This window comes from Myotis yumanensis, unplaced genomic scaffold (genome assembly GCF_028538775.1).
Source record: "Myotis yumanensis isolate MYYU_CA2020_CCGP unplaced genomic scaffold, mMyoYum1.0.hap1 SCAF_17, whole genome shotgun sequence".
Classification (NCBI taxonomy): domain Eukaryota; kingdom Metazoa; phylum Chordata; class Mammalia; order Chiroptera; family Vespertilionidae; genus Myotis; species Myotis yumanensis.
Window position 1 is genome coordinate 43,245,033 of NW_027223768.1, and position 15,633 is coordinate 43,260,665.

Genomic DNA, 15,633 nt, shown 5'->3' on the forward strand with positions numbered 1-15,633 from the left:
GACTCCCAGGGAGGGTGAGAAGGTGAGGGAGAGAGAGGCCCTCCCTAAGCTGGCACCTCTAGCATCCATCTGGCCTCCCAGCACCTGGGAAGGCCTCCTCCGTCCATGGCTCCATACGGACTTGGGGGGACTCTGACTGCCAGCACTGTGGGGGCATATGGCGAGTGGGGAAGCTGACAAGGCACAGGGCCTGGGTACGGCCTGTGAGCAGACTGCTTTCCCACCCAGGCCTCAGTTTCCCTGTGGCTCCCTGGTCCCAGAGGGTGAGTCCGTGGGAAGGAAAAGGCAGGCAGCAGGGCCCACGTGAGACAAGGACGATCACAACACCGGTGCCCTCCGTCCCCGCCCCCACCCTGCCCCGACCTCCTGCAGCGTCAGGGTGGGTTGCTCTCAGCCCTAACCCCACCCTGGCCTGAGTCCTGAGGCTGGAAGGGGCTCACCAGGTGGCCGTGGGGAGAAACTGGGAGTTTGGGATCCAGCCTGGCCCCTGTTGCCCTTGAAGAAGAGGTCACAGCCATGTGGTTGCTGAGGGTGGGACCTAGAGCCAGGGCGGGGTCACAGGCACCCCTTCACTCATGGCTTCATGCCATGAACAAAACTGTACTCGGTCCCACTGCACGCGGGAGGCTGTCCCGCATGGACCGCAGACAAGGTTGTAACGCAAGCCTGACTTCCGAGGTGCTCACAGCCCAGCCCCACCCTGCCCCTCGCTTTGCACATTCACTGACTCCCGGGCACACATCAGGCTTCAATGTCACTTGACTTGAAGCTGACAGTTTAGCCAGGAGGTAAGGTGCACAGACGACGAGACGAGTGAAGGGCCGACCTCTCAAGCCAGAGCAGGAGGCCGCTCAAATCCAGGTGGTCCTGACCGAGTCCAGACGCGGGTCTTGCCAGTGTTATGAGGTAAGTGGGCAACATGACCCTGGCGATGATGGGAAGGGCCAGGTCCAGAAGGGGTGACGCTGAGAGGGCCTGGGCGAATTCCTTGGTCAATCCCTCGGCATCTCCTACATGTGGGTGGGGTCAGGGGGTCACTTTAGTTCCTTCTTAGGGGTCTTTGAACGAGCTCCCTACCTCAGGGGGAAAGGTGTCTGAGCAAACCCAGAGAGGCCTCCAGCACCCTTTCCCCTCCTGGCTCCTCCTCGGAGGGATGGGGGGTGGGGTGGGCAGGCACTGTCCTTGGTTCTGCCTTTCCCTGATTCTGTGGCCCCAGAGCTGAGCCCTCTAGGAGACGAGAGGCCACCGGCTGGCAGGGTGTGGGATGCTCAGGTTCCTTCCTACCCACAGGGCCGTGCCCTGTTCCTGCTGGCCCGGTGCCTCTCTCCTTAGCCACCCGGCCTCTGCTCGCCTCTCTCTTCACAGCCCCTTCCATGCTGCCAGGTGAAGCCTGGAGCTGAGGCTGGAATCCCACCCCCAGGTCCTCCCCTCCCTCCCCAGCGCCCATTAGTCCCGGCCAGGGGGTGCGGCTGCAAGCCTCTGCCAGGCCCAGCCCCTGACGCACCTGTTCTGACCTGCTGAGCAGGTTCCCAGTTTCTGCCGTAGCTGTTGGCCACGGCGTGGGAAGCAGCTCTGGGGAGCTCGGAGCTCCCATCACGGCTTCTGGGGGGGCAGCTGCCGCTGGGTGCAGAACGGGGCCAGGACCCCTAGCGGGAGCTCCAGGGGGACGCGCAGGTGCGCCAGGGCCCGAGGACCTGTGACCCTCCTGCCTCTGGGGTCGGTGCCCTCTCCAGCCCTAGAGCTGGCGCCCAGGGAGAGCCCGGTGGCACTTCAGGAACTTGGGGCAGCTCTGCGTGGGACCAATGCCCCTGGCCCTGGGAGCCGACATGCAGGGGCCTGAGGCCTGGCTGCTGCTGCTGCTGCTCCTGGCGTCACTTGCAGGTAGGCCTCCCGGAGCCCACAGGACCCTCGCTTCTGAGCCACCAGCCCCCCCCCCCCCCGCCCCCCATGAGGCTAGACTGAGGATCCAACCTCTCTCTCACCCAGCTGCTGGCCCTGCCCCCGGGGAGTCAGGTAGCTCTTCCCCTTGGTGTCCCCTCCTGCTGAGGTCCCTGGGAGGAGAGATGAGGTGACCGGCAGGGAGCAGGGGTGGGCTGGAGGGGCCCTTCCACCAGGGTCCCCGGGAGGAGCCCTCACCTCCTTGCTGAGCCCGGAACTGCTGAGTGGCACTGAGGCTGACTCAGGGGTGAGCTGGTTCCAGTCATGGGGTGTGGGGAGCTGATGCCCAGAGAGGAACCGGGGTTTTTTTCTCCTTCTCTCTCCCAGAGTCCCAGGACCAGGCGCCTGGTGGGGGCTCTGGCCCCTCTCTTCCCCTGGACACACTCTTAGATCCCAGGGTGGTAATGAGGTGACTACTCAGATGGGTTGGGGTCTAGCTAGGTGTGGTTCCCTTTTGCTCATTCCTGTCCCCATTTCCTCACGTAGACGCCTTGTATTTCTGCCGTCTAATGTCTATGGAGCTGAGATAAATGACAGGAACTTCTAAGCTTCCGATGGGATAAGACCACAGTGGGCCATGCGTAACTGAGACTCCGTTCCTTTGGGACACAGGGACCTGCCTGCATAGGACTCTCTCCCCAGTCCCGGGAGCCGCCACGGAGCCTGGTCGTCCAGCAGGGCCCTTGCTTCCGTGCCCGACGGGCGATGGCCCTGCCTCACCCCAGCTGAGGCTGTCAGGGCAGCGAGCCTGGCTGTGTGGCCCAGCCTCCAATCACAGGGCACTGAGCTTCTACCCCCCATCTTCATTCCCCTTCTCCACAGAGCCCTTCTCACTTGCTCAGGTCCAGAAGGTGGGGCCTGGTTGCCGGGCCTGGCGGCTGGGCAGCCACTTGCCTGCAGGACCTGCCCACACCTTGAGGATGGGGTGGCTGTGTCTCCGGACGGGGCAGGATCAGAGAGGTCGCAGCTCCGACGCCCTCACTGTACGGAGGGAAATGAGGCAGAGAGGCCCCTGGGACTGAGTCCCTCAGGGTGAGAAGTAGGACGCCCTGAGCCAGACCCGGTCCCTACACCTTTCCATGGCCCAGAGCTTCTTTCTAAGAGAAGCCAGGGAGGGCTTCCAGTTAGGGCGTCCTCGGCCTTGCCCAGGCCTGACAGACGGACAGGGGACGAGGCAATGGCGGGAAGCAGCCTGGCTCCAGGCCCCCGAGGCTGGTGCCCAGGGAGCCGCTGCAGGCCGCAGGCGCTGCTGTGAGGCGCAGGCTGAGGCTGCTCCGAGGGCCGAGAGGCAGGCCTCGGGTCCAGCCCAGCAGCTGCCCCATCGCTCAGGCCTCTGTGTGTTTCGGCTCCTCCCCAGCGGCTCCCGGAGGCTGAAGGGTTTCTTGTCTCTGAAAAAACCTTGAGTTCTGGCTGTTTCTGCTCTTTATTTGTTAGGGGACCTTGGGCAACACAGAAACAAGTCTTAGACCCAGAGGCGGCGGGTGTCTCCGTGGCTCCAGCCCTGAGGTCCTCGGTGTGAATGGTCAGGCCGCGCGGAGGGCGGTCTGGCTGTGGTGATAAAGGGGGTCCTGGCTGCCTCTCTGGGTGGGACCAAGGCTGGCTTCACCCTGGACACTGTCCCTGCCCCTGCCCATGAGTGCCCCCCCACCCCCAACGCGGGCCCTGACAGCGCTGAGCCCCAGGGCCGTGCCCCACCCCTGACCGAGGAGGAGGCTGGGGAGGCGCCTGCACCAAGGCTCTTTGTTTCTCTTTAATGAGATGAGTTTCCGGGTGAGGTCCCCTCCCTTCTCCTTCTCCCTCCCCCACCTCCTGCCCTGGGCATGAGGGACCCGTGTCTGCTGACACCCTCAGTAGCTCCTCTTCCCAGCTGGGTCTGGCCCCAGTGGGCCCGCAAGGCCAGGGGCGGGGGCTCGCCAGTCCCGCCCTCACCCTGAGGGGGACCAGCTTTTAGTCTGAGGCTGGTTTCCTAGAAAGGGAGGCACATCCCTGCTTTTCTACTTCTGTTGTGGGGCAGCCCTTTCCTGTGGGATCTTCCCCACCCAAGGCCAGAAAGGGGGGCAGGGAGGACACCCCAAAACCTCAGTCCTACCCTGGTGCACAGAGATGGCAGCGACGGGCTCATCGCAGAGCTGACGGCCCCAGCCTCTAGACTGCAGCCTTGGGGTCCTGGGGTCCCCAGCCAAGTGGATGGTTAAGCCTCGTGAGGGAGAATGCCTGGGCTTTCTGGCCTCTGAAACGTGCCCTTCTGAACCAGGTCTAGGGAGGAAGGAGCGTGGGGTGGGCAGGAGCTGAGTCGGGAGGGAGCCCCTGGCTGGACCTGGGAGCAGAATAAAAATGGAAGGTGAGGCTGGGAACTGGGGCCACAGCCCGGGGAGGAGGGTGCACGTGGAACCACGCCGCAGGCAGGAGCCTCTGGCCCTGGCCTTTCCCATCATCCTCTGCCCCTCCCCCCACTCACCTCAAATTGGTGTGTGCTGAGAGCTGAGGTGAGGCTGGGATTTGGGTGGGGCAGAGCTGGCCACACTTGGAGGGTGGCTGGCAGGATGGGGGTGGGGGGCGCGGGTGGTAGGATCTCAGGAGTTTGGGAGAAGCTGAATTCTGGGTCTCCCACCCACAGTGTGGCTGTTTGGTGACTCAGCCAGGCTCAGACTGGCTCCGGGGGGGTTTAGAGGACTTATCTGAGCTGGAGCTGCGTCTGGGCCGAGTGGGGCTGCCTCCAGGCCTGCCCTGCCCCATTGTTCTCATCGCCCGCTCCTGCTGCAGCCCCCTCCCCAGACGCTCATCGGAGGGTGGGCGCTTTGCCCAGGTTGCTAAGCTGGGGGCTTAGGACAATGGGAGGTAAGGAGGGGGGTGGATGAGCAGAGTGAGACTCTCCTGGTTTTACTCTGAGGCCAAGGTTGCCTGGGAGGGGAGGAAACAGGGCTGTGCTGCCGTCCTGAATGGGGGCTTCAGGGATCCCCTTCCAGGTCCTTTCTCCCCCCAATCTCACCTGTGTCTTCTTCCACTCCCTCCCATGGAGGCGGCGGGGGGGCGGGGGGGAGAGCAGCGTTAATGCGGCTGAGACCCTGGATGACTTGGACCCTCCCTTAGCCCCAGGCAGCATCCTCCTCCCACCAACCCACACCAGACAACCCTCACCCAGCCCGGGGCCAGACCAGGGTTGCCTTGGTGGTGGCAGCAGACATTCCCAGGGAGAGGCCTCCTCAGGCCACAGGTGCTGGGGGCCCTGGGGAGTGGCTGGGGGAGGAGGGGTAGTCCTGAGGACAAGGGTAGAGAGAGCTCTTGTTCTGTTGTTGGGGAGCCCATGATGGCAGCTGCCCAGGGCATCCCCTGAGAGACATGACTTCATCTCTGGGCCCCTCCACCTGAGATGACTCTGCCCTTGGTGAGGTGGGAGGGCAACGTGAGGGACATTCCAGATGGACACAGCCACACACCGCCCACCGGGCAGCTGAGACAGGGAGGCATGCAGACACCAGGGGAACCCACATCCAAATACTCGCCACGCGCAGAGTCCATGGGACAGGGTGTGTCACACACTCGTGTTCATGCCTCACCACAAGCACATACACTCATGAAGGTAAGGCATGAACCCGAGTGTGTGACACACCCCTTCGTGCAAGGAGGCAGCCTCACATGCATGTGAACCACAACCAGAGCAACCAGGCCCTCACCACAGGCTCACACTCCCCTCCCTGTACCCCCGGGAATGCTGTAGGGAGAGGCCCCTCCCAGGAAGAGTCTCCCTCCGGAGATACTCCATGGCGGCAGCCTCAGTCCCTTCCCGAGGTCACAGGCCAGGCCTCACATCCAGGAAAGTCGGGACAAAAGCTCAGGGTGGGAGCAGCCAGGACTGGAGGACCTGTCTGGGAGCTGGTGGCGTGGGGCCTGGCCGGGGTGGGGAGGCCGAGGGCAGGGATCCCGTTGGGCCAGTTGGGCCTGTTCTTTCCCTTGCGCAAGGTGGTGGCTGGTGGTGGCTGTGGCTCCACAGCAGGTCTGAATCACCAAGGCTCCTGACCAGCGTCCTGGGCTCTGGGAGGAGGCTGGGAGGGTCAGAGGGAGGAGTGCAGCCAGCAGAGGCCACGGGCCTCAGCAGTGTGCAGCAGGAGGGTGGTGGGCCTGGCCTGGCACTGGGTGCTCACACGGTGACCTCACCTGGCAGGCGGCTTTGGTGACATCATCCTTTGCTCTGGTGACATCATCATGCTATGCCAGGTAGGTGCTGGCTGGGGGAGAGGAGGTTGCTCTGCGCTGGCGGCTGAGCTCTGGATCCATTTGAGCCCAGCTCTCTCCCCTGAAGACTGCAGCCGAGGGCTTTCCTGCTTCACTGGGTCCTGTGCAGGCCTTGGGCTTGTCTCTGGGGAGTGTGGGTCTTGGGCTCACAGTAGGGATGTGAGGATTGGACTCAGGCATGTGCTGGGCACTTGATGCCTGTTGTGCTCTATGAAGTTATTTTGGGGGGAAATGTGGGTGATTAGTGGGGAGGGGGTGGCAGATGGTTGGCAAGCCTCAGGAATGAGTGAAAAATAGGCCTCTGGAAGTGTCCCAGAAACAGTCTTTAGAAGGGCTCTGTGCCTGGCTGAAGCACTGGACCCCTGCGGCATGCAGACAGCAGTGCTGGGCGCAGGGGACGTGCGGGAAGCCCACCTCAGGCCTGGCCTGGCAGCCCTGCCTTCCTGTGTCCAGGGGATGTGCTGGGAGGGGCACAGGCAGTTAGCTGGACTCCCAGGCTGGGCTGGGTGGGACCAACATCAGCTCGGGAAGCTCAGGGCCCTGGCATCCAGCCCTGCAGGTCTGTCCTGTCCCTTTCAGGCTCTCCCAGCTCCCAGCAGCAGCCCCCTCCCCCCCTGCAAGTAGGGCTGCAGGCCCCTCCCTCTCCCCTGCTCGGCTCTGCCTCGGGGAACCCTCCGATCCCCTGTAGTTGGGCTTCTCTGTCTCCCCGCCCCCCCATGCTTGCCTGTCCACCCCTTTCTTTTCTTTAAAAAAAAATGTTTTTATTGATTTCAGAGAGGAAGGGAGAGGGAGAGAGAGATTAAAAATATCAATGATGAGAGAGGATCATGGATCAGCTGCCTCCTGCACGCCCCACACTGGAAATCAAGCCCGCAACCCAGACCTGTGCCTTGACTTGGAATCTAACCGTGACCTCCTGGTTCACAGGTCGACGCTCAGCCCCTGAGCCATGCGGGCCGGGCCTCCACCCCTTTCTTTCTTCCTTTGCAGTGAACCCAGCTAACCAGTCTGTCCTGCCTGCACCCCAAGGTTGGCAAGGTTGCCATGCACACCCCTCCCTGCCTAGCCTAGCCAGACTGCTCCTTCCTCCTGGGCCCACCCTCTCCCCCTCCTGCCTGTCTCTCCTCGAGTCGCTCATTCACTCATCCAGTCATCAGTAAACAGGGATTGAGTATCAATTATGAGCCAGGAATGCAGACCACACGCTCCCATGGGAAGCACTGAGTCAGAATCCACGTTTCCACAGGTGATGTGAGGCCCAGGCTCTCCTCTGAGGAGCTCAGCCTGGTGGGAGGCAGCTGCGGCCCCGGGTGAACGCTGAGCAGGTGAAAGCAGGCGGCGGGAAGGCGCCGGCAGACAGGAAGGAGGGCATCCGGGCGGGGCCAGGAGCAGGTGTGGGCAGCGGCCTTGAGGGTCTGCGTCTTCCCCTCTCCCCGTGCAGGAACCAAATCCTGCCCTTTCCCAGGGACAGCGCCTCCTCTCCCTCCTAGTTCAGGTTCTCGCTTTCCCGCCGGAGGCACAGCACCCCTGCCTCCCGGATTCGTGACTCGCGTTCCCTCTTGACCGAATCGGAACCCCTCTGCCTGGTGCGGAAGGTCCCGGGCGACTGGGCTCCAACCACGGACTCCGGACCTACCTGCCTCGCTCGCCCTCCTCTTCCGCCTCCCGAACCCGGTCCTCTCCGCCCACCTGGTCGCGCACAGCCCGCCGAGTCAGAACCCACCCCAGGGCTGTCTGCCCCGCGAGCTGTGAGGCCGGGACCGGGCCTGCTCCGCAGATGAGGCTCCGGGGCAGATGAGGCTCCGCAGATGAGGCTCCGCAGATGAGGCTCCGGGGCAGATGAGGCTCCGCAGATGAGGCTCCACAGATGAGGCTCCGGGGCAGATGAGGCTCCCGGGCAGATGAGGCTCCGCAGATGAGGCTCCGGGGCAGATGAGGCTCCCGGGCAGATGAGGCTCCGCAGATGAGGCTCCGCAGATGAGGCTCCCGGGCAGATGAGGCTCCGGGGCAGATGAGGCTCCCGGGCAGATGAGGCTCCGGGGCAGATGAGGCTCCCGGGCAGATGAGGCTCCGCAGATGAGGCTCCGGGGCAGATGAGGCTCCGGGGCAGATGAGGCTCCGGGGCAGATGAGGCTCCCGGGCAGATGCCCCTGCCACTCGCCCTTCCGCCTGGCCCGCGTCCTGGTCCCGAGACGCCCGACCGACCGACCTCCTCTCTGAGCCTCGGCCTCGGCCTTCCGGTCTCAGGGACTGGCTGGGGCGGGCGGGGAGCCCCCACACACACCCACACCTTCCTCCCAGGAACCCGGTCTCTCCCCTCCAAGCAGGAAAACCACGTTCTAAGAGCCTCCCGGGCGGACCTCCCACACGCGGCTCTCACCCGCCTGGGCCCCTGAAAGCCATCTTTCCGGGGGCGGGGCGCAGGCCTGCCCTGGGCCCCCCGTTTTGCGCACTTCAGAACCGCGCGCCCCTGCGGGCACAGCCTGGGTCCCTCCCGCCCCCGTCCCCCGTCCCCCGCCCCCAGCGGTCGCGGCCGCACGTCCCGGCCGGGAGGGGGTGGCTGCCGCGCCTCCGCCGCGGGCGTCGGTGTCCCCACCGGGTGAGCAGGGACGCGCCGCCCACCCTCTGGTCTGTGGGCGTCCGGGGAGCGGCCGTCGCCGCCCCGGTCGCTGTGAGTCCCGCCCCGCAGCCCCTAACCCGCTGCCTCTGTGCCCGCAGGCCGCTGCCCGGCGGGCGAGCTGGAGACCCCGGAGCTGGTGACGGTGGTGCTGGGCCAGGACGCCCGGCTGCCCTGCCTCTACCGCGGGGGCCCCGACGAGCAGGTGGCGCAGGTGGCCTGGGCGCGCGCCGACGCGGCCGAGGGCGCCCGGGAGCTGGCGCTGCTGCACGCGCAGTACGGGCTGCACGTGGGCCCCGCCTACGAGGGGCGCGTGGAGCGGCCGCCCGCGCGAGGCCCCCTGGACGGCGCGGTGCTGCTGCGCAACGCGGTGCAGGCGGACGAGGGCGAGTACGAGTGCCGCGTGAGCACCTTCCCCGCCGGCAGCTTCCAGGCGCGGCTGCGGCTCCGCGTGCTGGGTGAGCGGCCGGACCGGGGCTGGGGGTCGGAGCGGGTCCTGCGGGGGCGGGGGGAGCGCGCGGCCTGCAGCCCACCCCCTTCAAAACCCAGAGTGACCCCCGCCTTGGTACCCCCGGCTCAGCCTTGGGAGGAGCCATTTAACGCAAGTTCTTCCTCCCGGTGACCTGACACCTCCCTCTCGGTTTCTTTCGGGCGACAGGGCCCAGCCAGTTCTCTCACCTGCACCCTCGGCCCTCAGGCACCCTGGGCTCTCAGCTCCCGGAGCCCCAGCCCTCCGGGTGGGCCCCGGCCCTGCCCCGCCCCCGCCGCACTCACTGGGTCTGACCTGCTTCCAGCAGACGCTGGTCGAAGCCCCTCAGCACCTGGGCTCCACGTGGGCCCAGGGGTGGCAGGACCGGGGCTAATGTCTCTTTTGGCCGGGACCCAGGGAGTGTGGTCAGAGGCCACAGTGACCCTTTACGTCCCCGCTTTGTGGTCGGTGGAAGCCCCAAACCCAAGGCCAAGTGAAGTCTTTTCCATCCTGGGTTTAGGCTGCGAATGTTATGAAGATAAAACAGGTCTGTCATCTCCCTAGTCGCCAGCCTTTTAGGAAATAGGAGTGTGAACCCGGCTTGAGCAGCTAAGAGCCGGGTCTGGGGCAGCCTTTCCCTGCCCTGAGCCTCTGGTCCTCGATGGGACAGGAACAACCATATCTGTACACCTCAGTGGCTTGTTGGCAGGACTGATGAGATGCTGTTTGTAAAGTGTTTAGCATAATACTTGGCACTTAGCAAGTGCGTAATAAGTGTGCCTATTACTCTTATATACGTTATCTTTAATTAGTTCATTGTTTTCATTAAAAGTAACCCATGCTCATTGTAAAAAATACAAACAGTGGACAGGTATAAAGTCAGATGAGATTCTGCCACTCACCTGGTATCTTTCCTGGTGAAATAAGAGAACAGGGGCCGGTGGGAATGGAACTGGGATGGGGCAGGGCCTCCTGACAGGGTGCAGACCATGACCCCCCTCCCCCACCTGCAGTGCCTCCCCTGCCCTCACTGAATCCTGGTCCAGCGCTAGAAGAGGGCCAGGGCCTGACACTGGCCGCCTCCTGCACAGCTGAGGGCAGCCCAGCTCCCAACGTGACCTGGGACACAGAGGTCAAGGGCACGATGTCCAGCCGCACCTTCCAGCACTCCCGCTCGGCGGCTGTCACTTCAGAGTTCCGCCTGGTGCCCAGCCGCAGCATGAATGGGCGGCCCCTCACCTGCGTGGTCTCCCACCCGGGCCTGCTCCAGGACCAGAGGATCACCCACATCCTGCAGGTGGCCTGTGAGTACTGGGTCTTGGGTGGGGCCCCGTGGGCTTTGAGGGTGAGATCCTGAGAGCCTGAGCCCCACCGTCCCCACCGTCAGGCCAGCCGGGTCCTGTGGCCACAGCATGTGGCTGAGAGAGCACCAGTCCGAGAGGTGAGGCCTGGGGGGAGCCCACCCAGATGACCTTCGGCCTCTGACCTAAAAGGCTGGTTGGGAGAATCACAGGTGAACTAGGAATAGAAAGCACTTGGCGGGGTGTCCAGGCCGGGATGGGAGCTGCTGCCAGCTGCCGCTCTCCCTTCGGCTGCCGTTTCTTCCTCCGTAGAAGGAGAGTTAGACCCACTCAGGGCTCCCGTGGGAACTAGGAGCCCAGAGCGCAGAGCAGCTCGGGCTCAGTGCAGGGAGGTGCGCAGAGCAGCGGGGGCCTGGCAGGAGGTGTGGGGCCTCTAAGGGTGAGGACTGTTTCTGACTCAGACTAACCCAGCACATGGCCCAACGTGGGTCCACAGCAGATGTTTGTTAAGGAAATGAATGGAATAGTAGATGTTTAGCTTCCCAAGAATCAGGGAGCATGAACCAGTACAGCTCCGCGGGACCTCGGCGCGGAGGGTTCGGGAGGAGTGACCATGGGTGTGCTGAGGCACGTAGGGGCTCCTTGCACCTGTACCCCAGGACCTCTGAGCCCAGAGAGGAGAGGGCGCTGTGTGGCGAGGCACCACGGGCCAGGTGCAAGGGTGGGGGTGGGGGTGGGGGCTGAGTTGGCACCAGTGAGTAGGAAGGAGAAGGCAGGGGAGGCTCTTTCAGGTCGGTGGAGCCTGGGGTGGGGGCCCTTGAAGGAACAGCAAGATCAGAGCCACCATTCCCATTTTTTCTCCTCCCGCCTTCCATCCCAGACCTTGCAGAGGCCTCTGTGCGGGGCCTTGAAGACCAAAAGCTGTGGCAGATCGGCAGAGAAGGCGCCACACTCAAGTGCCTGAGTGAGGGGCAGCCCCCGCCCACCTACAACTGGACACGGTGAGGGCCTGGCCTGGGGAGGGCCGCTCGGACCCAGACCCCTCTCTCTCAGGCCAGCATGTGCTCAGGAGGGGCTGGACGGCATAGTTTGAGCCCCAGGTAAATTGGGGCACAGGCTCATCCAACGCAAGAACAGCCGTGGTCACCAAGTGGCATCGGCTTGCATGGGGAGTCTCGGGTATGCGATCATTTTAGGGAACCAGCCAGTAAAGACCTTGGCTTTTTTCCTAACTTTTACATGACGAAGTACTTAAGTATTAACATTTTATACATGCACATCAGTTCCTAAAGTGGGTAAGACAACAGGATACAGCTGATTGTAACTGCTGTTAAACCAACGCTCCTGTGACCCACGGTGGTGCCTGCCCCGGAAGCACCCCCGACTCCGCCGGTTCCCTCAGGAGCACTTGGCTTTCCCCAGGGTCTGAGGTCCAGGGACTCAGGGAGGGTCAGGCACACGTACGTGGGTGCCTCGGGCGCACGTGGCCTGTGCAAGGTGCCTTGGGGGTGGGACGCCAGTCACTTTTTCCAAGTACGTCTGAGCCCAGACAGGAATGAAGTGTCCTGTTGTGTGGACTTCATGCCAGAGGTGCCTGGTGCCCAGTCTGGGTGCTGTGCTGCCGTGGGAGCGTGTGGGATGGCATGCGCGTGTGGAGGGCGCCCAGGTCAGGCTGAGCGGCAGGGAGGAGGGCCTCTGCCTGGACCTGCCTGGGTGGGAGGGGCACCGTGGGAACGGCCTGCGGCACCGGGTGACGACATGGGGGCGGGAAGGGGAGCAAGGCCTGGGCATGTCGGTGGTGCAGCCGCAGGCGACAGCCCCCATCAGCTCCCTGTCCTCCAGGCCGGACGGACCTCTGCCAAGCGGGGTGCGCGTGGAAGGGGACACCCTGGGCTTCCCCCCACTGACTGCTGAGCACAGTGGTGTCTACGTCTGCCAGGTCAGCAATGACCTCGCCCGGCGGGAGGCCCAGGTCACCGTGGAGGTGCTCGGTAAGCTTGGGGGCCACAGCCGCGAGCAGAGGGCCCGGCTGCGGGCGGGGTGCGGTTTGCTCCGTGCGGACGGCAGGAACTGGGCTCCCGCTCAAGCAGCCTGTCTCCAGCAGACCCTGCGGAGGCCACGGGGAAGCAGGTGGACCTGGTGTCGGCCTCCGTGGTGGTGGTGGGTGTGATCGCCGGGCTCCTGCTCTGCCTCCTGGTGGTGGTGGTGGTGCTGATGTCACGATACCATCGGCGCAAGGCCCGGCAGATGACCCAGAAGTAGTGAGTACTGGCCGCTTTTGGGGACGAGGAGACGGGCGATGGGGGGGGCGCGGGGGGGGGAGCGAGGAGAGGAAAGGGGGTGGGCCTCTGGGGCTCGGGGTCGGCCACAGCTTGATGGGGAGGACCTCGCTGCCTGTGAGGGTCAGATCCACACACCCAGGTGTCACCATGCACACACACTTGTACGCGCACATGCTCCGCAACCATGCTGCCACCACAGCCGTCGGGCACACTTGCAGGGACAGCACATCACCCTGGGCCCTGTCTCCCAGAGGCCCGGCCAGGGGGCTCCCTGTGGAGGGCCACCTCTGTCCCCGCTCCTGACCAAGGGGTGTCTTTCCCAGTGAGGAGGAGCTGACCCTGACCAGGGAGAACTCCATCCGGAGGCTGCATTCCCACCACTCGGACCCCAGGAGCCAGGTGGGTGCCCCTCTGCCCAGGAGCACAGCCCTCCGTCGGGCTGGCCACTGACTCACAGCTGCTTTGGTTCCCTGGGTCCTCGGGAAGCCCCATCAGCACTGATCCTGGGGGGGTGGGGCACGAGGATGTTTGTATCCAGGAGAGAATGGACTGTGGGTTGGGGGAGTGGTGGTCAGGGAGGAGCTGGTGGAAGACAGAGGTGGAGGCCGAGCCCTGTCCTGACTCCTCCCCGTGTCCGGGCCCTGCAGCCGGAGGAGAGTGTAGGGCTGAGAGCCGAGGGCCACCCTGATAGTCTCAAGGACAACAGTAGCTGCTCTGTGATGGTGAGGCCCCCGGCCCCACCGCGTCCCCACCACTCTCCTCAGGCTCCTGTCCTGTTCCCAGTGGGGGGCGGGGGGTCAGTGGCCCCTCCCTGTCCTTGGCCTGCCCCTCAGCCTGGCTCAGACGGCCCCACCCTGCCTCCTGCTCCACCTTCATCTCCATTTCTGTCCCCACACCCAGCACTTGCTCCCAGCTCCTCCTCTCATGCCCAGTGCCTCTCAGACAGCCATGACCCCTGACCCCTGTTTATGCTTGACCTACGACCCCACCTTGCCCCTCCGCGCCCCCCCCCCCCCCGCCCCCGCCCAGGGTATGGCTGCCCTGTCTTGGTTCCTGACATGCCCTCTGCCCTTGGCCTCCAGAGTGAAGAGCCCGAAGGTCGCAGCTACTCCACACTGACCACCGTGCGGGAGATCGAGACCCAGACAGAGCTGCTGGCGCCCAGTTCTGGCTGCGAGCGGGCAGAGGGGGAGGAGGACCGCGACGAGGGCATCAAGCAGGCCATGAGCCACTTCGTGCAGGAGAATGGGACGCTGCGGGCCAAGCCCACGGGCAATGGCATCTACATCAATGGGCGGGGGCACCTGGTGTGACCCAGGCCCACCTCCCAAAGCCTGGCTCCCTCTGCTGACAGGATTTCAGCTATCTCGCCCCCCACTCCCCGATGACTGTTCGACCTTTTCCTCCAGCCCTTGTGTCTGATACCCAGATGGCTCCATTGGTTGAGTCCCTGCTGTGTGCGCAGGTCAGAGTGTGTGTGTGTGTGTGTGTGTGTGTGTGTGTGTGTGTGTGTGTGTTTGCGCCGACTGTGTGTGAGGAGGGAGCCTGTGCTGCGCGTCATGCCATCTGTCAGGGTCCAGTGCTCGGTACTGCTGTGCCCAGGCCCCGGGCAGCTGCGTGAGAGTGTTGTATGGCTGCATGCCCTCCACCTGCAAACAGGTGTTTCCGTCAGACCCCAGAGCAGTATTATAATGATGCGGAGGCTGGAGGCCAGAGGTGGAGCTGCTGTGGGCACTCCCAGGTGTGCGGGCACAGCTGGAGCTGGGATCTGGCTCCTGGTGGGGAGCGGGGCTCCCAGCGCTGGAGCCAGGGGGCGAGTGTGAAGCCAGCCTGGTCCCCAGAGGCTCCAGCTGCCACAGGAGAAGCCCTCTGCCCTCTGGTGGCTGGGCCTGCTGCCTGCACATATTTCTTTAAGGACCGGCGCTGTGAGCCCTTTAGTAAGGAGAAGGTTGTAAACAAGCTTTTCACTTACACGAAAGTGTCTCATTCCTTGAAGTGAGGCTGTCGGCACAGACATGCCCAGGACGCCCAGGTGGCCTCTGGGAGGGAGCCTGGAGCCAGGGGGTCTGCGGGTGGGAGTGGCTGAGGCTCCGGAGGGCAGGGTCAGTCCTCTGTCCCCTGAGCCCCTCTGCTTTCTTCGTCACGTTCACAGTGGCCTGTGGACCTGTGGGGGGTTGTTGGGACTTGGTGACAAGGGTTCCTGGTTCAGTTGTTGTTGGGGAGAGAGGGTGGGGGTTCAGGGGATGCGAAGGAGCTGCTGGGGGCCAGACTGGCTCCTTCCCCTGGGGCCTTGGGGCCACCACCTCAGGGCTTTTTTGGCCGTTTCTGTGGTTGGAGGCTGCAGTGAGACAAGGCCTCTTTCTGCCTGGTCCACTCAGACACATGCAGCCAGAGCCCCCAGCTGGGCGCCTGCAGGCCACCGTTCAGGCCTGCGATGCGGCTTCCTGGTCACAGGAGAGACCCGCCCTGCTCCCCAGCCAGCCCAGGGCTTTGGATCTGGGGCCTAGTGTGTACATTCTATGTAAATATGTCCATATTTGTACATTAAATGATAGTCTGTTTTTAAATAAACAGATGATACCTGTCTGGCCTTGTTCCTGTCTTGCCCCCTGAGCTGTGTAAGCCTGGACCCTGCTGTCGGCCTCAGCGCCGTCCTGTGGTCCTGGGAGGACCATCTGTGAGACCCGGTGGGGCAGGCAGGGCTGTGGGTCCGTGGGCAGCACAGGCTGGGAGGCAGGCAAAGAAGCCAAACCGCAGAGGAGTTCCCCGGAGGCTCGAGCGGGAAGGGCTTCC

The 15,633-nt window shown here is 64.0% G+C and overlaps 1 protein-coding gene across 5 annotated transcripts; it reads left to right on the forward strand.

The window, feature by feature from the left end:
* The first annotated feature begins 464 nt into the window (after positions 1 to 464).
* NECTIN4 (nectin cell adhesion molecule 4) lies at positions 465 to 15,415 on the forward strand. 5 transcript variants are annotated; one of them, XM_070395728.1, is made up of 10 exons: positions 469 to 906; positions 1,734 to 1,881; positions 8,890 to 9,246; positions 10,271 to 10,561; positions 11,439 to 11,559; positions 12,401 to 12,549; positions 12,660 to 12,819; positions 13,164 to 13,239; positions 13,488 to 13,562; positions 13,923 to 15,415. In XM_070395728.1, exons 2-10 carry the CDS (start codon positions 1,803 to 1,805, stop codon positions 14,151 to 14,153), a joined length of 1,539 nt encoding a protein of 512 aa, XP_070251829.1. In that variant the 5' UTR covers positions 469 to 906; positions 1,734 to 1,802; the 3' UTR covers positions 14,154 to 15,415. The 5 variants fall into 5 exon arrangements, with proteins under 5 accessions (XP_070251832.1, XP_070251833.1, XP_070251829.1 ...); XM_070395729.1 differs by having other exon boundaries at positions 470 to 906; positions 12,663 to 12,819; XM_070395731.1 differs by lacking the exon at positions 13,488 to 13,562 and having other exon boundaries at positions 465 to 906.
* The last annotated feature ends 218 nt before the right edge of the window (positions 15,416 to 15,633 follow it).

What these genes read in the sequence shown, in the direction of transcription:
- NECTIN4 (XM_070395728.1), top strand. Translation starts at nt 1,803, where the DNA reads ATGCCCCTGGCCCTGGGAGCCGACATGCAGGGGCCTGAGGCCTGGCTG. An exon ending in GCTCCTGGCGTCACTTGCAG is followed by an intron (nt 1,882 to 8,889) that starts GTAGGCCTCCCG and finishes CTGTGCCCGCAG; the next exon opens with GCCGCTGCCCGGCGGGCGAG. An exon ending in ACAGTAGCTGCTCTGTGATG is followed by an intron (nt 13,563 to 13,922) that starts GTGAGGCCCCCG and finishes CTTGGCCTCCAG; the next exon opens with AGTGAAGAGCCCGAAGGTCG.